The sequence below is a fragment of the Bombina bombina genome, chromosome 5 (genome assembly GCF_027579735.1).
Source record: "Bombina bombina isolate aBomBom1 chromosome 5, aBomBom1.pri, whole genome shotgun sequence".
Lineage (NCBI taxonomy): Eukaryota > Metazoa > Chordata > Amphibia > Anura > Bombinatoridae > Bombina > Bombina bombina.
In genome coordinates, this window is record NC_069503.1 from 93,066,116 (window position 1) to 93,090,358 (window position 24,243).

Here is a 24,243-nt window from a genome sequence, read left to right on the forward strand (position 1 = left end):
TTCCCTCATCGATGAAACATGCACTGGCCACACCTATCCTCAAAAAACCTTCCCTTGATCCTACCTCCCCATCCAACTACCGCCCTATTTCCCTCCTCCCTCTTGCCTTAAAGCTTCTCAAAAAACTAGTATATGCACGCCTATCCCATTTCCTTACGTTAAACTCCCTTCTTGACCCACTGCAATCTGGATGTCGTCCCTATCACTCCACAGAGACAGCTATTGTTAAGGTCACCAATGACCTACTTACAGCAAAATCAAAAGGCCACTTCTCTCTGCTTATCCTCCGTGATCTGTCCGCAGCCTTTGACACTGTCGACCACCCTCTTTTGCTCCAAACCCTCCAATCCTTCGGCATCTGTGACACAGCCCTTTTGTGGCTCTCTTCCTACCTATCAAACCGTACCTTCAGTGTAGCCTTAACTGGGGCCTCCTCTGCCCCGTCACCACTTTCTGTCGGAGTACCGCAAGGCTCTGTCCTCGGTCCCCTTCTCTTCTCTATCTATATGTCATCACTAGGCTCCCTAATTAAGTCCCACGGTTTCCAATATCATTTGTATGCCGATGACACCCAAATCTACTTCTCTGCACCAGACCTATCTCCTTCCTTGCTAACTGTGTCACTAACTGTCTTTCTCACATCTCTTCCTGGATGTCCTCCCACTACCTCAAGCTAAAACTCTCCAAAACTGAGCTCCTCATTTTCCCCCCTTCTTCCAAAATCTCCACCCCCAATATCTCTATAACTGTCGACAACTCCATCATTACCCCTACCCCGCATGCCCAATGTCTCGGGGTCACATTTGACTCAGATCTTTCCTTCACTCCTCACATTCAGTCCTTGGTTAAAGCCTGCCGCTTCCACCTTAAAAACATCTCCAAAATTAGACACTTCCTTACACAAGACACAACTAAGATTTTAATCCACTCTCTCATTCTGTCCTCTCTGGTCTCCCCACCTGCCGCCTAGCTCCCTTACAATCCATATTGAATGCCTTTGCCAGACTTATCTTCCTTACACGTCGCTCTTCATCTGCTGCTCCTCTCTGCCAATCCCTTCACTGGCTTCCTCTTGCCTCTAGGATCAAACACAAAATTCTCACTCTGACATACAGAGCCCTCAACTGCACTGCTCCCCCCCTATATCTCAGACCTTGTCTCCAGATACTCTCCCTCCCGTCCCCTTCGCTCTGCTCATGACCTCCTACTCTCCTCCTCTCTGATTACCTCATCGCACTCCCGTTTACAGGACTTCTCCAGACTTGCTCCCATCTTGTGGAACTCTCTGCCTCGCCCCACAAGACTCTCCCCTAGTTTTGAAAGCTTCAAGTGCTCCCTAAAGACTCTACTGTTCAAGGATGCATACAACCTAAGCTAACCTTACTTTATACAAGTTCCACTCCTCCATTGCTATCCCCTGAACCCCCTTATCATGTAAGCCTAAGAGTTAAGCTGTTTGTAGATCACCTTCTTAAGAGTGGATTACAACAGTGCAACTCTTGGCAGGGCCCTCTACCCATTTGATCCCTTTAATTGTTTTGTTGTACTCCCCTTTGTTTATAGCGCTGCAGAATCTGTTGGCGCTCTACAAATAACCAATAATAATAATAAAACATTTTGGGTTTCATGTCCCTTTAAATTACACTGTTTTTCACATTTTGTTTTAAACTAACTTTTAAAAAGATACCATGTAAAGAGTGATTGATTTATTTCTATTACTTTTTTTTCCCAGGTGTAAACAATGCTAAAATTTTATGTAAAATGGAACAAACAGAGGCTCAGTGGCTAGCAAATATGCCAGAAACTGCAAAGCAGGAAATATGTGACAATATAAATACAGGTAGGTCTAAGGGATACAGGGCACAGGTGAGTGTACGTGTGTGATGTGTCTGAGGGATACAGGGTACAGGTGAGTGTATGTGTGTGATGTGTCTGAGGGATGCAGGGCACAGGTGAGTGTGTGATGTGTCTGAGGGATATAGGCTACAGGTGAGTGTACTGTGTGTGATGTTCTGAGGGATACAGGCTACAGGTGAGTGTACTGTGTGTGATGTTCTGAGGGATACAGGGTACAGGTGAGTGTATGTGTGTGATGTGTGTCTGAGGGATACAGGGCACAGGTGAGTGTACTGTGTGTGATGTGTCTGAGGGATACAGGGTACAGGTGAGTGTATGCGTGTGATGTGTCTGAGGGATACAGGCTACAGGTGAGTGTACTGTGTGTGATGTAATGTCGTTATATAGCAAACATTAACTCTTTATATGAATGATGCACTTGCAACTTCTTAATGTAAACTGGCACTTTATTCACTGGATGACATAACAAGGTGCTCCTGTAGATTTGCACACAGTAATATGGATAGATAAACATATATATAGTCCTTTATAATGAATGGCTGTTGCACTCCATATATTAGCAGTCCTGTACACTGTGTATGCAGCACTATAGTAATCCAGGGAAACTTATAACTGTATAACTGTTAACTGTATAACTGCAATATAACTTATAATGTGTAACTGACAGTTCTTACTCTTCCTGACTGGCTGATGCTGTATCCTCTGTAGTGATCTGTAGCTGACATTACATTTATTAGTATCAGCAATTGTCAGAGCCTCAGGTTCAGTCCTTGTACTTTATAACTGCATCACAAACTGTCACAAGATGGCTTCTCTGAACTGTTCTGAACCTAAGCACAGCCCACTTGATGACATCATCTTTGTATGGAAGCCTCAATGTGCCATCTGACCAAACCAGGAAGTAAGCACAACACTACATCTCCTTTCCTACTTTTTTTTTTTTTTTTTAAACTTAACTGCACAACAACAACCGTAAGATAAATCAGTCTTCTCCAGCATCCTCTTGTATTGTGGACGTGAAAGCTGCTTCTTGTTTCTTACGTTGCATGTTGTCTCTGGAGAGTGTCTCTGAGATTAACTTCAGGAGACCAAAGAACAACAGGTGTTCGTTGCCTGGGAGTACGAGCATGACTATTGTGGTCCTGGATAGCATTTCCTGACTCATCATTACAAGGTTCTTCTACTGAGGCTGGTATTTCTGAGTCATCTTCTGCAGTTGAGTCAGAGCCTGTGTTTGGATCATGCCAAACACCACCCCAGATATCAAAGTCATTGTCTGATTGCATTTTTATGTGATGGTCCTCACCAGCCTGTTCTCTCCTCTCTAGCCGTGGTCGTAGTTGGATCACATGGCGGAGACACACACCTGATTGAGTGGTTATCACATACATCTTTGGGCCCTCAACCTGGGCAACAACACCTGGTGCCCATTTTTCCTCTGTATGGTACACCCTATACCAAACCAAGTCTCCTTCTGTATAGGTCCGTGAAGGTTTTCCCACTCTCATTTTATCTTGCATGATGGGGACTGTTTCTGCTACATCTGGTGTGATTAAATCCAGCTTTGTACGGATCTTCCTGCCAAACAATAGTTGAGCTGGGGCAACTCCCGTGGTGGGGTGTTGAGTAACCCTATATTGTTGCAAAAATTGTAAAATGTTTTTAGAATTAACCTGCTTCTCTGCTTTTAGCGCTTTCAGTCCCCTTTTAAAGGTTTGGACAAATCTCTCTGCTTGCCCGTTGGTGGCTGGGTGATATGGTGCCGTCCGATGATGGTGAATTCCATTCGTATGTAAAAAATTCTGGAAGTCTTGTGACACAAACTGGGGACCATTGTCTGTGACCAGTTTTCTTGGCAACCCAAATACTGAAAACAGTCTTTCTAATGCTGATATGACTTCAGTAGTTGTAGTCCTTGTCATTGGACTTACTTCTGGCCACTTAGAGTGTGCATCAATTATGATTAAATATGAGATTCCATCAATAGGACCGGCAAAGTCCAAATGTAGTCTCTCCCAAGGAGTAGTAGGCCAGTCCCATGGTTGTACAGCTCCTCGTGGAAGCTGTCCTTGAGCTTGAACACACCCTTTGCATGCCATAACATAGTTCTCAATGTCCTTATCAATGGCCGGCCACCAAACATGACCCCTAGCCTTCTGTTTCATTCTGACAATGCCTGGGTGTCCTTCATGAAGGAGTTTTAACGTAGCTTGCCGTAGCCCATTAGGAACCAGAACTCTCTCACCCCATAAAATACATCCATTTCTGAGTGTGAGTTCTTTCGCTCGTAGTATGTATGCTCACTGAACATCACAGACAGTTCTTGGCCAGCCATCTCTCAAATACTTTGCCAGAAGTTGTAATTCAGTATCACAAGCTGTCTCCTTTGCAATTTGTTTGGCATGTACTATACCCGTAAAACACACACTTGGAAGGCTTTCTTGAACAACTGGTTAGGAATTCATTAGTGGAAGCCTGGACATGGCATCAGCATTGCCATGGGAATCATGGGCCCGGTATTTGATGGAGTAATGATATGCTCCCAAAGTTAGAGCATACCTTTGCAATCTAGCCGCTGTAGTGGTTGAAATTCCTTTCCTTGGATTAAAGATGGTCAGCAGTGGCTTATGGTCAGTTAAAAGAGTAAATTGTCTACCATAAATAAAGTTATGGAACTTCTTAACAGCCCATACAATGGCCAATGCTTCCTTGTCTAATTGGGAATAGTTCTTCTCTGCCGTCGTTAGAGAACGGGAAGCAAAGGCTACCGGTCGGTCTGTCCCATCTGGCATTGTGTGTGACAATACAGCCCCTAAACCATAAGGCGAAGCATCACATGCTATCATGAGTGGTTTCTGAAGATCATAGTGCATTAACATGCGGGAACACAGGAGTAGGTTCTTGGATTCCTGGAAGGCTTTATTGCATTCACTGCTCCACAACCAGGTTCGATTTGTCTCAAGAAGCTGATGTAGTGGGTGTAACGTATGGGCTAGCTGGGGAAGAAAAAATGGTGGTAATAGTTAAGGAGACCAAGGTATGATCGTAGTTGTGATGCATTCTGTGGTATAGGAGCTTCTTGCAAGGCCTTGACTTTGTCATCAGCAGTGTGTAGACCATGACAATCTATAACATGGCCACAAAATTCTAATTTGTCACGCATGAAAGCACACTTCTCCAAGATGACCTTCAACCCGTAGGTCATTAGCCGCTGCAGTACCCTCTCTACATTGTGTCGATGTTCTTCCTCTGTCCTGCCCGTGATTAACATGTCATCTAAAAGGCATTGGACATAGGGTAGTCCATTTAACAGTTCTTCCATGGTGCGTTGCCAGATGGCTGGTGCAGGAGCAATGCCAAAGACCATACGATTATATTGAAATAAACCACGGTGAGTATTGATGGTGAGTAACCTGCGGGAATCTGGATGTACTTCAAGTTGAAGGTAAGCATTTTTTAAATCAATCTTTGTGAAATGTTATCCCCCAGCTAAGTTAGCAAAAATCTCCTCTGTTCTGGGTAATGGATACGTATCCACTGCTAACTGTTCATTCAACACCATCCTAAAGTCTCCACATATTCGGATCTGTCCATCTTTCTTTCTTACCGTTACAATAGGAGAAGCCCACTCACTACGATGCACTGTGGTTATAATCTTTAACTCTTCTAACCTCCTCAGTTCAGCATCAACTCCTGCCCTTAAAGCGAATGGCACAGTTCGTGCTTTGAAAAACTTTGGCCTTGCTCCAGGTTTTAACTGTAACCGTACCCTTTTGTTCTTAACTTTTCCCAGAACATTTTCAAACACTGAGGCATATTTGGTCTTAATGTTCTGAGTCCACTGGGCACGATCAACTCCAATATGAAGAACTTCACTGTTTTTGAGGCTCTCAGGCATGCCAAGGGCCCATATCCAGTCCCTTCCATAAAGAGGTGGGCCACCTGATTTTAGTATATATAGTGTAAGATTGGCAGTTTTACTGTTTGTACACACAGATACAGATGCACACCCCAGTGGCGTCAAGACTTCTCTGAAGTATGTTTGTAGGTTCAAGGTAGTGGGCTGCAGCAATACTTTAATTTTCAGCTGTTTCCAATCTTTAATTGTCATAACTGAAACTGCAGCCCCAGTATCTAAGTCCATGGTCAAATCTTTTCCTTCAATATTAACATGAACGGTCAAATGCTCAGACCCTGCTGTCATGGTGTATACAGTCAAACTCTGAACAGTCATTTCCTCTTCTGAATCTGATGTGGCTCCCTTATAAGCCATGTGGTAATTTCCCTTCTTATGAGTTTTGCTTGAGACACTCTGCTGAGATCCTCTGCAAGCCTTCTTTAAGTGTCCTATTTTACCACAGCCATGACAACGAGCATTTTTAAATCTGCATTCAGAAGCTACATAATTCTGTGCTCCACATCTGTAACAGTTAATAGGCGATGCTGCTTTTGCTGAATATTTACTGGCTGGTTTAGTCTGTTGCTTCACATTAGAGAAAAATACCTGTTCTTCCTTAGTGTGAGAATGCGTCTGCAGTAAACTAGTGTCTCATGTGGCCTGTTCCAAAACAGAAGCAATCTCTAGTGCTTTATGGAAGGTCAGGGTCTCCTCTGTCAAAAGTCGCCTTTGAATAGATTCTGTACTCACACCCATAACAAACTGATCTCTAAGGGCCATATGCAGATAATCCCCAAAAGCACAGGTGCTGGCCAATTTCTTTAAACTGATTGCAAATGTAGATACAGTCTCTTGTACCCCTTGGCGCCTGCTATAAAACTTGAACCGCTCAGCAATCTCTAATGGCCGTGGTTGGAAATGTTGTGTTAAGATCTGTATTATTTCAGACAAAGACTTGGTGGCTGGCTTTTCTGGGTGTAGCAGATCTTTTAGAATCTCATATGTTTTAGCACAAATAGTTGTCAGACAGACAGCAACAGACTTAGTATCTCCAATGTCATTGGCAAGTAAATACTGCTGTAGTCTTTCAGTCCAGGAAACCCAGTTATCTGTGTCAGGGTCAAATTCTGTCAATGCTCCAAATACAGCCATTATAGCGTGAGTTTGTGGTAGTACTCGTCGCCAGATGTAATGTCCTTATATAGCAAACATTAACTCTTTATATGAATGATGTACTTGCAACTTCTAAATGTAAACTGGCACTTTATTTACTGGATGACATAACAAGGTGCTCCTGTAGATTTGCACACAGTAATATGGATAGATATACATATATATATATATATATAGTCCTTTATAATGAATGGCTGCTGCACTCCTTGTATTAGCAGTCCTGTACACTGTGTATGCAGCACTATAGTAATCCAGGGAAACTGATAACTGTATAACTGCAATATAACTTATAATGTGTAACTGACAGTTCTTACTCTTCCTGACTGGCTGATGCTTTATCCTCTGCAGTGATCTGTAGCTGACATTACATTTATTAGTATCAGCAATTGTCAGAGCCTCAGGTTCAGTCCTTGTACTTTATAACTGCATCAATGTGTCTAAAGGATACAGGGTACAGGTGAGTGTATGTGTGTGATGTGTATGTGGGATACAGGCTCCAGGTGAGTGTATGTGTGTGATGTGTCTGAGGGATGCAGAGCACAGGTGAGTGTATGTGTTTGACGTGTGTCTGAGGGATACAGGGTACAGGTGAGTGTATGTATGTGATGTGTCTGAGAGATACAGGGTACAGGTGAGTGTATGTGTGTGATGTGTCTGAGGGATACAGGCTACAGGTGAGTGTACTGTGTGTGATGTTCTGAGGGATACAGGGTACAGGTGAGTGTATGTGTGTGACGTGTGTCTGAGGGATACAGGGCACAGGTGAGTGTACTGTGTTTGATGTGTCTGAGGGATACAGGGCACAGGTGAGTGTATGTATGTGATGTGTCTGAGGGATACAGGCTACAGGTGAGTGTGTGATGTGTCTGAGGGATACAGGGCACAGGTGAGTATACGTGTGTGATATGTGTCTGAGGGATACAGGGTACAGATAAGTGTATGTGTGTGATGTGTTTGAGTCATACAGGGTACATGTGAATGTATGTGTGTGATGTGTCTGAGGGATACAGACTACAGGTGAGTGTATGTGTGTGATGTGTCTGAGGGATGCAGGGCACAGGTGAGTGTATGTATGTGATGTGTCTGAGGGATACAGGGTACAGGTAAGTGTATGTGTGTGATGTATCTGAGGAATACAGACTACAGGTGAGTGTATGTGTGTGATGTGTCTGAGGGATGCAGGGCAGAGGTGAGTGAATGTATGTGATGTGTCTGAGGGATACAAGGCACAGGTGAGTGTACAGGTGAGTGTATGTGTGATGTATCTGAGGGATACAGGGCACAGGGGAATGTATGTGTGTGATATGTCTGAGGGATACAGGGTACAGGTGAGTGTATGTGTGTGATGTGTCTGAGGGATACAGGGCACAGGTGAGTGTATGTGTGTGATGTGTCTGAGGGGTGCAAGGTACAGGTGAGTGTACGTGTGTGATGTGTCTGAGGGATACAGGGTACAGGTGAGTGTATGTGTGTGATGTGTCTGAGGGATACAGGGTACAGGTGAGTGTATGTGTGTGATGTGTCTGAGGGATACAGGGTACAGGTGAGTGTATGTGTGTGATGTGTCTGAGGGATGCAGGGTACAGGTGAGTGTATGTGTGTGATGTGTCTGAGGGATACAGGGCACAGGGGAGTGTATGTGTGTGATGTGTCTGAGGGATACAGGCTACAGGTGAGTGTATGTGTGTGATGTGTCTGAGGGATACAGGGTACAGATGAGTGTATGTGTGTGATATGTCTGAGGGATACAGGGCACAGGTCAGTGTACCTGTGTGATATGGCTGCTGGATACAGAGTAAAGGGGAGTGTAAGTGTGTGATATGTCTGAGGGATGCAGGGCACAGGTGAGTGTAAGTGTGTGATGTGTCTGTGGGATACAGGGCACAGGTGAGTGTATGTATGTGATGTGTGTGAGGGATACAGGGTACAGGTGAGTGTAAGTGTGTGATGTGTCTGAGGGATACAGGGTACAGGTGAGTGTATGTGTGTGATGTGTCTGAGGGATACAGGGCACAGGTGAGTGTATGTGTGTGATGTGTCTGAGGGATACAGGGTACAGGTGAGTGTATGAGTGTGATGTGTCTGAGGGATACAGGGCACAGGTGAGTGTACTTGTGTGATGTGTCTGAGGGATACAGGGCACAGGTGAGTGTATGTGTGTGATGTGTCTGAGGGATACAGGGCACAGGTGAGTGTATGTGTGTGATGTGTCTGAGGGATACAGGGCACAGGTGAGTGTATGTGTGTGATGTGTCTGAGGGATACAGGGCACAGGTGAGTGTATGTGTGTGATGTGTCTGAGGGATACAGGGCACAGGTGAGTGTATGTGTGTGATGTGTCTGAGGGATACAGGGCACAGGTGAGTGTATGTGTGATGTGTCTGAGGGATACAGGGCACAGGTGAGTGTACGTGTGTGATGTGTCTGAGGGATGCAGGCTACAGGTGAGTATACGTGTGTGACGTGTGTCTGATCGATACACGGTACAGGTGAGTGTATGTGTGTGATGTGTATGAGGGATAAAGGGTACAGGTGAGTGTATGTGTGTGACATGTGTCTGAAGGATACAGGGCACAGGTGAGTGTACGTGTGTGATATGTCTGATGGATACAGGGCACAGGTGAGTGTATGTGTGTGATGTGTCTGAGGGATACAGGGCACAGGTGAGTGTATGTGTGTGATGTGTCTGAGGGATACAGGGCACAGGTGAGTGTATGTGTGTGATGTGTATGAGGGATACAGGGCACAGGTGAGTGTATATGTGTGATGTGTATGAGGGATACAGGGTACAGTTGAGTGTACGTGTGTGATGTGTCTGAGGGATACAGGGCACAGGTGAGTGTACGTGTGTGATGTGTCTGAGGGATACAGGGTACAGGTGAGTGTATGTGTGTGATGTGTCTGAGGGATACAGGGCACAGGTTAGTGTATGTGTGTGATGTGTCTGAGGGATACAGGGCACAGGTGAGTGTATGTGTGTGATGTGTATGAGGGATACAGGGCACAGGTGAGTGTACCTGTGTGATATGGCTGCTGGATACAGAGTAAAGGGGAGTGTATGTGTGTGATGTATCTGAGGGATACAGGGTACAGGTGAGTGTATGTGTGTGATGTGTCTGAGGGATACAGGGCACAGGTGAGTGTATGTGTGTGATGTGTATGAGGGATACAGGGCACAGGTGAGTGTACCTGTGTGATATGGCTGCTGGATACAGAGTAAAGGGGAGTGTATGTGTGTGATGTGTCTGAGGGATACAGGGATACAGGTGAGTGTATGTGTGTGATGTGTCTGAGGGATGCAGGGTACAGGTGAGTGTATGTGTGTGATGTGTCTGTGGGATACAGGCTACAGGTGAGTGTATGTGTGTGATGTGTCTGAGGGATACAGGGCACAGGTGAGTGTATGTATGTGATGTGTCTGAGGGATACAGGGCACAGGTGAGTGTATGTGCAATGTGTCTGAGGAATGCAGGGTACAGGTGAGTGTATGTGTGTGATGGATACAGGGCACAGGTGAGTGTATGTGTCTGATGGATACAGGGCACAGGTGAGTGTATATATGTGATGTGTCTGAGGGATACAGGGTACAGGTGAGTATATGTGTCTGATGGATACAGGGCACAGGTGAGTGTATGTATGTGATGTGTCTGAGGGATACAGGGTACAGGTGAGTGTAGGTATGTGATGTGTGAGGGATACAGGGCACAGGTGAGTGTATGTGTGTGATGTGTCTGTGGGATACAGGGCACAGGTGAGTGTATGTGTGTGATGTGTCTGAGGGATACAGGGCACAGGTGAGTGTATGTGTGTGATGTGTCTGAGGGATACAGGGCACAGGTGAGTGTACGTGTGTGATGTGTCTGAGGGATGCAGGGTACAGGTGAGTGTATATGTGTGATGTGTCTGAGGGATACAGGGCACAGGTGAGTGAGTGTGATGTGTCTGAGGAATACAGGGCACAGGTGAGTGTATGTGATGTGGTTAATAACATTATGTAGGTGTCGGCAATGTTAGGGGCAGCAGATTAGGGATTAATAAATATAATGTAGGTGTCGGCGATGTCGGGGTAGGCAGATTAGGGGTGTTTAGACTCCGGGTTTATGTTAGGGTGTTTGGTGTAAACATAACTTTTGTTTCCCCATAGGAATCAGTGGGGCTGCGTTACGGAGCTTTACGCTCTTTTATTGCAGGTGTTAGGCTTTTTTTTAGCCGTCTCTCCCCATTGATGTCTATGGGGAAATCGTGCACGAGCACGTAAAACCAGCTTACTGCAGCGCTGGTATTTGAGTGCGGTATGGAGCTCAATTTTGCTCTACGCTCACTTCTTGCCTGCTAACGCCGGGTTTATGAAAACCTGTAATAGCAGTGCTGTAGGGAGGTGAGCGGTGACAATAACTTGCAAGTTAGTACCGAGCCGCTCATAACGCAAAACTCGTAATCTAACCGATAGACTCAGGTGTATTTAATTTAAATTACACTGTTTTTCACATTTTGTTTTAAACTAACTTTTAAAAAGATACCATGTAAAGAGTGATTGATTTATTTCTATTACTTTATTTTCCCCAGGTGTAAACAATGATAACATTTTATGTAAAACGGAACAAACAGAAGCTCAGTGGCTAGCAAATATGCCAGAAGCTACAAAGCAGGAAATATGTGACAATATAAATACAGGTAGGTGTACTAGTGTGACGAGTGTCTGAGGGATACAGGGCACAGGTGAGTGTATGTGTGTGATGTGTCTGAGGGATACAGGGCACAGGTGAGTGTATGTGTGTGATGTGTCTGAGGGATACAGGGTACAGGTGAGTGTATGTGTGTGATGTGTGTCTGAGGGATACAGGGCACAGGTGAGTGTATGTGTGTGATGTGTCTGAGGGATACAGGGCACAGGTGAGTGTATGTGTGTGATGTGTCTGAGGGATACAGGGTACAGGTGAGTGTATGTGTGTGATGTGTCTGAGGGATACAGGGCACAGGTGAGTGTATGTGTGTGATGTGTGTCTGAGGGATACAGGGTACAGGTGAGTGTATGTGTGTGATGTGTGTCTGAGGGATACAGGGCACAGGTGAGTGTATGTGTGTGATGTGTCTGAGGGATACAGGGCACAGGTGAGTGTATGTGTGTGATGTGTCTGAGGGATACAGGGCACAGGTGAGTGTATGTGTGTGATGTGTCTGAGGGATAAAATGCACAGGTGAGTGTATGTGTGTGATGTGTCTGAGGGATACAGGCTACAGGTGAGTGTATGTGCCTGATATGTCTGAGGGATACAGGGCACAGGTGAGTGTACGTGTGTGATGTGTCTGAGGGATACAGGCTACAGGTGAGTGTATGTTTGTGATGTGTCTAAGGGATACAGGCTACATGTGAATGTATGTGTGTGATGTGTCTGAGGGATACAGGGTACAGGTGAGTGTATGTGTGTGATGTGTCTGAGGGATACAGGGTAGAGGTGAGTGTATGTGTGTGATGTGTCTGAGGGATACAGGGCACAGGTGAGTGTACGTGTGTGATGTGTCTGAGGGATACAGGGTACAGGTGAGTGTATGTATGTGATGTGTCTGAGGGATACAGGGCACAGGTGAGTTTATGTGTGTGATGTGTCTGAGGGATACAGGGTACAGGTGAGTTTATGTATATGATGTGTCTGAGGGATACAGGGCATATACATGCTTGCTCATATACTCATATTTACACACACAGTTATACACCTACATACGTACATACATGTGTGTCTGAGGGATACAGGGCACAGGTGAGTGTATGTGTGTGATGTGTATGAGGGATAAAGGGTACAGGTGAGTGTATGTGTGTGACATGTGTCTGAGGGATACAGGGCACAGGTGAGTGTACGTGGGTGATATGTCTGATGGATACAGGGCACAGGTGAGTGTATGTGTGTGATGTGTCTGAGGGATGCAGGCTACAAGTGAGTGTATGTGTGTGATGTTTATGAGGGATACAGGGCACAGGTGAGTGTATATGTGTGTGATGTGTCTAAGGGATACAGGGTACAGGTGAGTGTATGTGTGTGATGTGTCTGAGGGATACAGGGTACAGGTGAGTGTATGTGTGTGATGTGTCTGAGGGATACTGGGTACAGGTGAGTGTATGTGTGTGATGTGTCTGAGGGATGCAGGGTACAGGTGAGTTTATGTGTGTGATGTGTCTGAGGGATACAGGGCACAGGGGAGTGTATGTGTGTGATGTGTCTGAGGGATACAGGCTACAGGTGAGTGTATGTGTGTGATGTGTCTGAGGGATACAGGGTACAGATGAGTGTATGTGTGTGATATGTCTGAGGGATACAGGGCACAGGTCAGTGTACCTGTGTGATATGGCTGCTGGATACAGAGTAAAGGGGAGTGTAAGTGTGTGATATGTCTGAGGGATGCAGGGCACAGGTGAGTGTAAGTGTGTGATGTGTCTGTGGGATACAGGGCACAGGTGAGTGTATGTATGTGATGTGTGTGAGGGATACAGGGTACAGGTGAGTGTATGTGTGTGATGTGTATGAGGGATACAGGGTACAGGTGAGTGTATGTGTGTGATGTGTCTGAGGGTTACAGGGCACAGGTGAGTACGTGTGTGATGTGTCTGAGGGATACAGGGCACAGGTGAGTGTATGTGTGTGATGTGTCTGTGGGATACAGGCTACAGGTGAGTGTATGTATGTGATATGTCTGAGGTATACAGGGCACAGGTGAGTGTATTATGTGATGTGTATGAGGGATACAGGGCACAGGTGAGTGTATGTATGTGATGTGTAGGAGGGATACAGGGCACAGGTGAGTGTATGTGTGTGATGTGTCTGAGGGATACAGGGCACAGGTGAGTGTACGATGTGATGTGTCTGAGGGATACAGGGCACAGTTGAGTGTACGTGTGTGATGTGTGTGATGTGTCTGAGGGATACAGGGCACAGGTTAGTGTATGTGTGATGTGTCTGAGGGATACAGGGCAAAGGTGAGTGTACGTGTGTGATGTGTCTGAGGGATGCAGGCTACAGGTGAGTATACGTGTGTGACGTGTGTCTGATCGATACACGGTACAGGTGAGTGTATGTGTGTGACATGTGTCTGAGGGATACAGGGCACAGGTGAGTGTACGTGTGTGATATGTCTGATGGATACAGGGCACAGGTGAGTGTATGTGTGTGATGTGTCTGAGGGATGCAGGCTACAAGTGAGTGTATGTGTGTGATGTTTATGAGGGATACAGGGCACTGTTGAGTGTATATGTGTGATGTGTATGAGGGATACAGGGTACAGTTGAGTATACGTTTGTGATGTGTCTGAGGGATACAGGGTACAGGTGAGTGTATGTGTGTGATGTGTCTGAGGGATACAGGGTACATGTGAGTGTATGTGTGTGATGTGTCTGAGGGATACAGGGCAAAGGTGAGTGTACGTGTGTGATGTGTCTGAGGGATACAGGGTACAGGTGAGTGTATGTGTGTGATGTGTCTGAGGGATACAGGGAACAGGTGAGTGTACGTGTGTGATGTGTCTGAGGGATACAGGGTACAGGTGAGTGTATGTGTGTGATGTGTCTGAGGGATATAGGGCACAGGTTAGTGTATGTGTGTGATGTGTCTGAGGGATACAGGGCACAGGTGAGTGTATGTGTGTGATGTGTATGAGGGATACAGGGCACAGGTGAGTGTACCTGTGTGATATGGCTGCTGGATACAGAGTAAAGGGGAGTGTATGTGTGTGATGTATCTGAGGGATACAGGGTACAGGTGAGTGTATGTGTGTGATGTGTCTGAGGGATACAGGGCACAGGTTAGTGTATGTGTGTGATGTGTCTGAGGGATACAGGGCACAGGTGAGTGTATGTGTGTGATGTGTATGAGGGATACAGGGCACAGGTGAGTGTACCTGTGTGATATGGCTGCTGGATACAGAGTAAAGGGGAGTGTATGTGTGTGATGTGTCTGAGGGATACAGGGATACAGGTGAGTGTTTGTGTGTGATGTGTCTGAGGGATGCAGGGTACAGGTGAGTGTATGTGTGTGATGTGTCTGTGGGATACAGGCTACAGGTGAGTGTATGTGTGTGATGTGTCTGAGGGATACAGGGCACAGGTGAGTGTATGTATGTGATGTGTCTGAGGGATACAGGGCACAGGTGAGTGTATGTGCAATGTGTCTGAGGAATGCAGGGTACAGGTGAGTGTATGTGTGTGATGGATACAGGGCACAGGTGAGTGTATGTGTCTGATGGATACAGGGCACAGGTGAGTGTATGTATGTGATGTGTCTGAGGGATACAGGGTACAGGTGAGTATATGTGTCTGATGGATACAGGGCACAGGTGAGTGTATGTATGTGATGTGTCTGAGGGATACAGGGTACAGGTGAGTGTATGTGTGTGATGTGTGAGGGATACAGGGCACAGGTGAGTGTATGTGTGTGATGTGTCTGTGGGATACAGGGCACAGGTGAGTGTATGTGTGTGATGTGTCTGAGGGATACAGGGCACAGGTGAGTGTACGTGTGTGATGTGTCTGAGGGATGCAGGGTACAGGTGAGTGTATATGTGTGATGTGTCTGAGGGATACAGGGCACAGGTGAGTGAGTGTGATGTGTCTGAGGAATACAGGGCACAGGTGAGTGTATGTGATGTGGTTAATAACATTATGTAGGTGTCGGCAATGTTAGGGGCAGCAGATTAGGGATTAATAAGTATAATGTAGGTGTCGGGGCGGCAGATTAGGGGTTAATAAATATAATGTAGGTGTCGGCGATGTCGGGGTAGGCAGATTAGGGGTGTTTAGACTCCGGGTTTATGTTAGGGTGTTTGGTGTAAACATAACTTTTGTTTCCCCATAGGAATCAGTGGGGCTGCGTTACGGAGCTTTACACTCTTTTATTGCAGGTGTTAGGCTTTTTTTTAGCCGTCTCTCCCCATTGATGTCTATGGGGAAATCGTGCACGAGCACGTAAAACCAGCTTACTGCAGCGCTGGTATTTGAGTTCGGTATGGAGCTCAATTTTGCTCTACGCTCACTTCTTGCCTGCTAACGCCGGGTTTATGAAAACCTGTAATAGCAGTGCTGTAGGGAGGTGAGCGGTGACAATAACTTGCAAGTTAGTACCGAGCCGCTCATAACGCAAAACTCGTAATCTAACCGATAGACTCAGGTGTATTTAATTTAAATTACACTGTTTTTCACATTTCTCCAACATAGGTGTGTCCGGTCCACGGCGTCATCCTTACTTGTGGGATATTCTCTTCCCCAACAGGAAATGGCAAAGAGCCCAGCAAAGCTGGTCACATGATCCCTCCTAGGCTCCGCCTTCCCCAGTCATTCTCTTTGCCGTTGTACAGGCAACATCTCCACGGAGATGGCTTAGAGTTTTTTGGTGTTTAACTGTAGTTTTTATTATTCAATCAAGAGTTTGTTATTTTAAAATAGTGCTGGTATGTACTATTTACTCTGAAACAGAAAAGAGATGAAGATTTCTGTTTGTAAGAGGAAAATGATTTTAGCAACCGTTACTAAAATCGATGGCTGTTTCCACACAGGACTGTTGAGAGGAATTAACTTCAGTTGGGGGAAACAGTGTGCAGACTTTTGCTGCTTGAGGTATGACACATTTCTAACAAGACGATGTAATGCTGGAAGCTGTCATTTTCCCTATGGGATCCGGTAAGCCATTTTTATTACATAAAGAAAAAAAGGGCTTCACAAGGGCTTTTAAGACTGTAGACATTTTTCTGGGCTAAAACGATTCATATATAAGCATATTTTATACCCCATAGCCTTGAGGAATTATTTTAATCTTGGGAACTATGTAAAATAACCGGCAGGCACTGTATTGGTCACCTTATTCTCTAGGGGCTTTCCCTAATCATAGGCAGAGTCTCATTTTCGCGCCTCTATTGCGCACTTGTTTTTGGGAAGCATGACATGCAGATGCATGTGTGAGGAGCTCTGATACATAGAAAAGACTTTCTGAAGGCGTCATTTGGTATCGTATTCCCCTTTGGGCTTGGTTGGGTCTCAGCAAAGCAGATACCAGGGACTGTAAAGGGGTTAATTATAAAAACGGCTCCGGTTCCGTTATTTTAAGGGTTAAAGTTTCCAAATTTGGTGTGCAATACTCTTAAGGCTTTAAGACACTGTGGTGAAATTTTGGTGAATTTTGAACAATTCCTTCATACTTTTTCACATTTGCAGTAATAAAGTGTGTTCAGTTTAAAATTTAAAGTGACAGTAACGGTTTTATTTTAAAACGTTTTTTGTACTTTGTTATCAAGTTTATGCCTGTTTAACATGTCTGAACTACCAGATAGACTGTGTTCTGTATGTGGGGAAGCCAAGGTTCCTTCTCATTTAAATAGATGTGATTTATGTGACACAAAATTTAGAGAAAATGATGCCCAAGATGATTCCTCAAGTGAGGGGAGTAAGCATGGTACTGCATCATCCCCTCCTTCGTCTACACCAGTCTTGCCCACACAGGAGGCCCCTAGTACATCTAGTGCGCCAATACTCCTTACTATGCAACAATTAACGGCTGTAATGGATAATTCTATCAAAAACATTTTAGCCAAAATGCCGACTTATCAGCGAAAGCGCGACTGCTCTGTTTTAGAAAATACTGAAGAGCATGAGGACGCTGATGATATTGGTTCTGAAGTGCCCCTACACCAGTCTGAGGGGGCCAGGGAGGTTTTGTCTGAGGGAGAAATTTCAGATTCAGGGAAAATTTCTCAACAAGCTGAACCTGATGTGATTACATTTAAATTTAAATTGGAACATCTCCGCGCTCTGCTTAAGGAGGTGTTATCTACTCTGGATGATTGTGAGAATTTGGTCATTCCAGAGAAACTATGTAAAATGGACAAGTTCCTAGAGGTCCCGGGGCCCCCCGAAGCTTTTCCTATACCCAAGCGGGTGGCGGACATTGTAAATAAAGAATGGGAAAGGCCCGGTATACCTTTCGTCCCTCCCCCCATATTTAAAAAATTGTTTCCTATGGTCGACCCCAGAAAGGACTTATGGCAGACAGTCCCCAAGGTCGAGGGGGCGGTTTCTACTCTAAACAAACGCACCACTATACCCATAGAAGATAGTTGTGCTTTCAAAGATCCTATGGATAAAAAATTAGAAGGTTTGCTTAAAAAGATGTTTGTTCAGCAAGGTTACCTTCTACAACCAATTTCATGCATTGTTCCTGTCACTACAGCAGCGTGTTTCTGGTTCGATGAACTAGAAAAGGCGCTCAATAATAATTCTTCTTCTTATGAGGAGATTATGGACAGAATTCATGCTCTCAAATTGGCTAATTCTTTCACCCTAGACGCCACTTTGCAATTGGCTAGGTTAGCGGCGAAAAATTCTGGTTTTGCTATTGTGGCGCGCAGAGCGCTTTGGCTAAAATCTTGGTCAGCGGATGCGTCTTCCAAGAACAAATTGCTTAACATTCCTTTCAAGGGGAAAACGCTGTTTGGCCCTGACTTGAAAGAGATTATCTCTGATATCACTGGGGGCAAGGGCCACGCCCTTCCTCAGGATAGGTCTTTCAAGGCCAAAAATAAACCTAATTTTCGTCCCTTTCGCAGAAACGGACCAGCCCCAAGTGCTACGTCCTCTAAGCAAGAGGGTAATACTTCTCAAGCCAAGCCAGCCTGGAGGCCAATGCAAGGCTGGAACAAAGGAAAGCAGGCCAAGAAACCTGCCACTGCTACCAAGACAGCATGAGATGTTGGCCCCCGATCCGGGACCGGATCTGGTGGGGGGCAGACTCTCTCTCTTCGCTCAGGCTTGGGCAAGAGATGTTCTGGATCCTTGGGCGCTAGAAATAGTCTCCCAAGGTTATCTTCTGGAATTCAAGGGGCTTCCCCCAAGGGGGAGGTTCCACAGGTCTCAATTGTCTTCAGACCACATAAAAAAACAGGCATTCTTACATTGTGTAGAAGACCTGTTAAAAATGGGAGTGATTCATCCTGTTCCATTAGGAGAACAAGGGATGGGGTTCTACTCCAATCTGTTCGTAGTTCCCAAAAAAGAGGGAACATTCAGACCAATCTTAGATCTCAAGATCCTAAACAAGTTTCTCAAGGTTCCATCGTTCAAAATGGAAACCATTCGAACAATTCTTCCTTCCATCCAGGACGGTCAATTCATGACCACGGTGGATTTAAAGGATGCGTATCTACATATTCCTATCCACAAGGAACATCATCGGTTCCTAAGGTTCGCATTCCTGGACAAGCATTACCAGTTTGTGGCACTTCCGTTCGGATTAGCCACTGCTCCAAGAATTTTCACAAAGGTACTAGGGTCCCTTCTAGCGGTGCTAAGACCAAGGGGCATTGCAGTAGTACCTTACTTGGACGACATTCTGATTCAAGCGTCGTCCCTTCCACAAGCAAAGGCTCACACGGACATTGTCCTGGCCTTTCTCAGATCTCACGGGTGGAAAGTGAACGTAGAAAAAAGTTCTCTATTTCCGTCAACAAGGGTTCCCTTCTTGGGAACAATAATAGACTCCTTAGAAATGAGGATTTTTCTGACAGAGGCCAGAAAATCAAAACTTCTAAACTCTTGTCAAATACTTCATTCTGTTCCTCTTCCTTCCATAGCGCAGTGCATGGAAGTAATAGGTTTGATGGTAGCGGCAATGGACATAGTTCCTTTTGCGCGAATTCATCTAAGACCATTACAACTGTGCATGCTCAGTCAGTGGAATGGGGACTATACAGACTTGTCTCCGACGATACAAGTAGATCAGAGGACCAGAGATTCACTCCGTTGGTGGCTGTCCCTGGACAACCTGTCACAGGGGATGAGCTTCCGCAGACCAGAGTGGGTCATTGTCACGACCGACGCCAGTCTGGTGGGCTGGGGCGCGGTCTGGGGACCCCTGAAAGCTCAGGGTCTTTGGTCTCGGGAAGAATCTCTTCTCCCGATAAATATTCTGGAACTGAGAGCGATATTCAATGCTCTCAAGGCTTGGCCTCAGCTAGCAAAGGCCAAGTTCATACGGTTTCAATCAGACAACATGACGACTGTTGCGTACATCAACCATCAGGGGGGAACAAGGAGTTCCCTGGCGATGGAAGAAGTGACCAAAATCATTCAATGGGCGGAGACTCACTCCTGCCACTTGTCTGCAATCCACATCCCAGGAGTGGAAAATTGGGAAGCGGATTTTCTGAGTCGTCAGACATTTCATCCGGGGGAGTGGGAACTCCATCCGGAAATCTTTGCCCAAATTACTCAATTGTGGGGCATTCCAGACATGGATCTGATGGCCTCTCGTCAGAACTCCAAGGTTCCTTGCTACGGGTCCAGATCCAGGGATCCCAAGGCGACTCTAGTAGATGCACTAGTAGCACCTTGGACCTTCAAACTAGCTTATGTATTCCCGCCGTTTCCTCTCATCCCCAGGCTGGTAGCCAGGATCAATCAGGAGAGGGCATCGGTGATCTTGATAGCTCCTGCGTGGCCACGCAGGACTTGGTATGCAGACCTGGTGAATATGTCATCGGCTCCACCATGGAAGCTACCTTTGAGACGAGACCTTCTTGTTCAAGGTCCGTTCGAACATCCGAATCTGGTCTCACTCCAACTGACTGCTTGGAGATTGAACGCTTGATCTTATCAAAGCGAGGGTTCTCAGATTCTGTCATTGATACTCTTGTTCAGGCCAGAAAGCCTGTAACTAGAAAAATCTACCACAAAATATGGAAAAAATATATCTGTTGGTGTGAATCTAAAGGATTCCCTTGGGACAAGGTAAAAATTCCTAAGATTCTATCCTTTCTTCAAGAAGGTTTGGAGAAAGGATTATCTGCAAGTTCTTTGAAGGGACAGATTTCTGCCTTGTCTGTGTTACTTCACAAAAAGCTGGCAGCTGTGCCAGATGTTCAAGCCTTTGTTCAGGCTCTGGTTAGAATCAAGCCTGTTTACAAACCTTTGACTCCTCCTTGGAGTGTCAATTTAGTTCTTTCAGTTCTTCAGGGGGTTCCGTTTGAACCCTTACATTCCGTTGATATTAAGTTATTATCTTGGAAAGTTTTGTTTTTGGTTGCAATTTCTTCTGCTAGAAGAGTTTCAGAATTATCTGCTCTGCAGTGTTCTCCTCCTTATCTGGTGTTCCATGCAGATAAGGTGGTTTTACGTACTAAACCTGGTTTTCTTCCGAAAGTTGTTTCTAACAAAAACATTAACCAGGAGATAGTCGTGCCTTCTTTGTGTCCGAATCCAGTTTCAAAGAAGGAACGTTTGTTGCACAATTTGGATGTAGTTCGTGCTCTAAAATTCTATTTAGATGCTACAAAGGATTTTAGACAAACATCTTCTTTGTTTGTTGTTTATTCTGGTAAAAGGAGAGGTCAAAAAGCAACTTCTACCTCTCTCTCTTTTTGGATTAAAAGCATCATCAGATTGGCTTACGAGACTGCCGGACGGCAGCCTCCTGAAAGAATCACAGCTCATTCCACTAGGGCTGTGGCTTCCACATGGGCCTTCAAGAACGAGGCTTCTGTTGATCAGATATGTAAGGCAGCGACTTGGTCTTCACTGCACACTTTTACTAAATTTTACAAATTTGATACTTTTGCTTCTTCTGAGGCTATTTTTGGGAGAAAGGTTTTGCAAACCGTGGTGCCTTCCATCTAGGTGACCTGATTTGCTCCCTCCCTTCATCCGTGTCCTAAAGCTTTGGTATTGGTTCCCACAAGTAAGGATGACGCCGTGGACCGGACACACCTATGTTGGAGAAAACAGAATTTATGTTTACCTGATAAATTACTTTCTCCAACGGTGTGTCCGGTCCACGGCCCGCCCTGGTTTTTTAATCAGGTCTGATAATTTATTTTCTTTAACTACAGTCATCACGGTATCATATGATTTCTCCTATGCAAATATTCCTCCTTTACGTCGGTCGAATGACTGGGGAAGGCGGAGCCTAGGAGGGATCATGTGACCAGCTTTGCTGGGCTCTTTGCCATTTCCTGTTGGGGAAGAGAATATCCCACAAGTAAGGATGACGCCGTGGACCGGACACACCGTTGGAGAAAGTAATTTATCAGGTAAACATAAATTCTGTTTTTGTTTTAAACTAACTTTTAAAAAGATACCATGTAAAGAGTGATTGATTTATTTCTATTACTGTTTTTTCCCAGGTGTAAACAATGATAACATTTTATGTAACACGGAACAAACAGAGGCTCAGTGGCTAGCAAATATGCCAGAAGCTACAAAGCAGGAAATATGTGACAATATAAATACAGGTAGGTGTACTAGTGTGACGTGTGTCTGAGGGATACAGGCTACAGTTGAGTGTACGTGTGATGTGTCTGAGGGATACAGGGCACAGGTGAGTGTATGTGTGTGATGTGTCTGAGGGATACAGGGTACAGGTGAGTGTATGTGTGTGATGTGTGTCTGAGGGATACAGGGCACAGGTGAGTGTATGTGTGTGATGTGTCTGAGGGATACAGGGCACAGGTGAGTGTATGTGTGTGATGTGTCTGAGGGATACAGGGCACAGGTGAGTGTATGTGTGTGATGTGTCTGAGGGATAAAATGCACAGGTGAGTGTATGTGTGTGATGTGTCTGAGGGATACAGGCTACAGGTGAGTGTATGTGCCTGATATGTCTGAGGGATACAGGGCACAGGTGAGTGTACGTGTGTGATGTGTCTGAGGGATACAGGCTACAGGTGAGTGTATGTTTGTGATGTGTCTAAGGGATACAGGCTACATGTGAATGTATGTGTGTGATGTGTCTGAGGGATACAGGGTACAGGTGAGTGTATGTGTGTGATGTGTCTGAGGGATACAGGGTACAGGTGAGTGTATGTGTGTGATGTGTCTGAGGGATACAGGGTACAGGTGAGTGTACGTGTGTGATGTGTCTGAGGGATACAGGGTACAGGTGAGTGTATGTGTGTGATGTGTCTGAGGAATACAGGGTACAGGTGAGTATATGTATGTGATGTGTCTGAGGGATACAGGGCACAGGTGAGTTTATGTGTGTGATGTGTCTGAGGGATACAGGGTACAGGTGAGTTTATGTATGTGATGTGTCTGAGGGATACAGGGCATATACATACATGCTCATATACTCTAATTTACACACACAGTTATACACCTACATACGTACATACATGTGTGTCTGAGGGATACAGGGCACAGGTGAGTGTATGTGTGTGATGTGTCTGAGGGATACAGGGTACAGGTGAGTGTATGTGTGTGATGTGTCTGAGGGATACAGGGTACAGGTGAGTGTATGTGTGTGATGTGTCTGAGGGATACAGGGCATATACATACATGCTCATATACTCATATTTACACACACAGTTATACACCTACATACGTACATAAATGTGTGTCTGAGGGATACAGGGCACAGGTGAGTGTATGTTTTTTATGTGTCTGTGGGATACAGGGCACAGGTGAGTGTATGTTTTTTATGTGTCTGTGGGATACAGGGCACAGGTGAGTGTATGTGTTTTATGTGTCTGTGGGATACAGGGCATAGGTGAGTGTATGTGTTTGATGTGTCTGAGGGATACAGGGCACAGGTGAGTTTATGTATGTGATGTGTCTGAGGGATACAGGGCACAGGTGAGTGTTTGTGTGTGATATGTCTGAGGGATGCAGGGTACAGGTGAGTGTATGTGTGTGATGTGTCTGAGGGATACAGGCTACAGGTGAGTGTATGTTTGTGATGTGTCTAAGGGATACAGGCTACATGTGAATGTATGTGTGTGATGTGTCTGAGGGATACAGGGTACAGGTGAGTGTATGTGTGTGATGTGTCTGAGGGATACAGGGTACAGGTGAGTGTATGTGTGTGATGTGTGTCTGAGGGATACAGGGCACAGGTGAGTGTATGTGTGTGATGTGTCTGAGGGATACAGGGTACAGGTGAGTGTATGTGTGTGATGTGTCTGAGGGATACAGGGCACAGGTGAGTGTACGTGTGTGATGTGTCTGAGGGATACAGGGTACAGGTGAGTGTATGTGTGTGACGTGTGTCTGAGGGATACAGGGTACAGGTGACTGTATGTATGTGATGTGTCTGAGGGATACAGGGTACAGGTGAGTGTATGTATGTGATGTGTCTGAGGGATACAGGGCACAGGTGAGTTTATGTGTGTGATGTGTCTGAGGGATACAGGGTACAGGTGAGTTTATGTATGTGATGTGTCTGAGGGATACAGGGCATATACATACATGCTCATATACTCATATTTACACACACAGTTATACACCTACATACGTACATACATGTGTGTCTGAGGGATACAGGGCACAGGTGAGTGTATGTTTTTTATGTGTC

At 45.4% G+C, this 24,243-nt stretch overlaps 1 protein-coding gene and 1 long non-coding RNA gene across 3 annotated transcripts in view; both read left to right on the forward strand.

Annotated features, from left to right (window-relative positions):
* Positions 1-1,562: 1,562 nt before the first annotated feature.
* LOC128659958 (zinc finger protein OZF-like) overlaps positions 1,563-24,243 on the forward strand; it is a 187,334-nt gene continuing 164,653 nt past the window's right edge. The window contains exons 1-3 of one of the 2 annotated variants that reach the window (XM_053713548.1): positions 1,563-1,840; positions 11,495-11,602; positions 22,079-22,186. In XM_053713548.1, the coding sequence (XP_053569523.1) occupies positions 1,762-1,840; positions 11,495-11,602; positions 22,079-22,186 (295 nt within the window). In that variant the 5' untranslated portion in view covers positions 1,563-1,761. The remainder of the gene's footprint in view (positions 1,841-11,494; positions 11,603-22,078; positions 22,187-24,243) is intronic. The other variant, XM_053713547.1, reaches the window with a different exon arrangement.
* Positions 10,747-11,481, forward strand: LOC128659960 (uncharacterized). The gene is made up of 2 exons (XR_008402490.1): positions 10,747-10,851; positions 10,891-11,481. It is a non-coding gene; the product is annotated as an uncharacterized LOC128659960 (long non-coding RNA).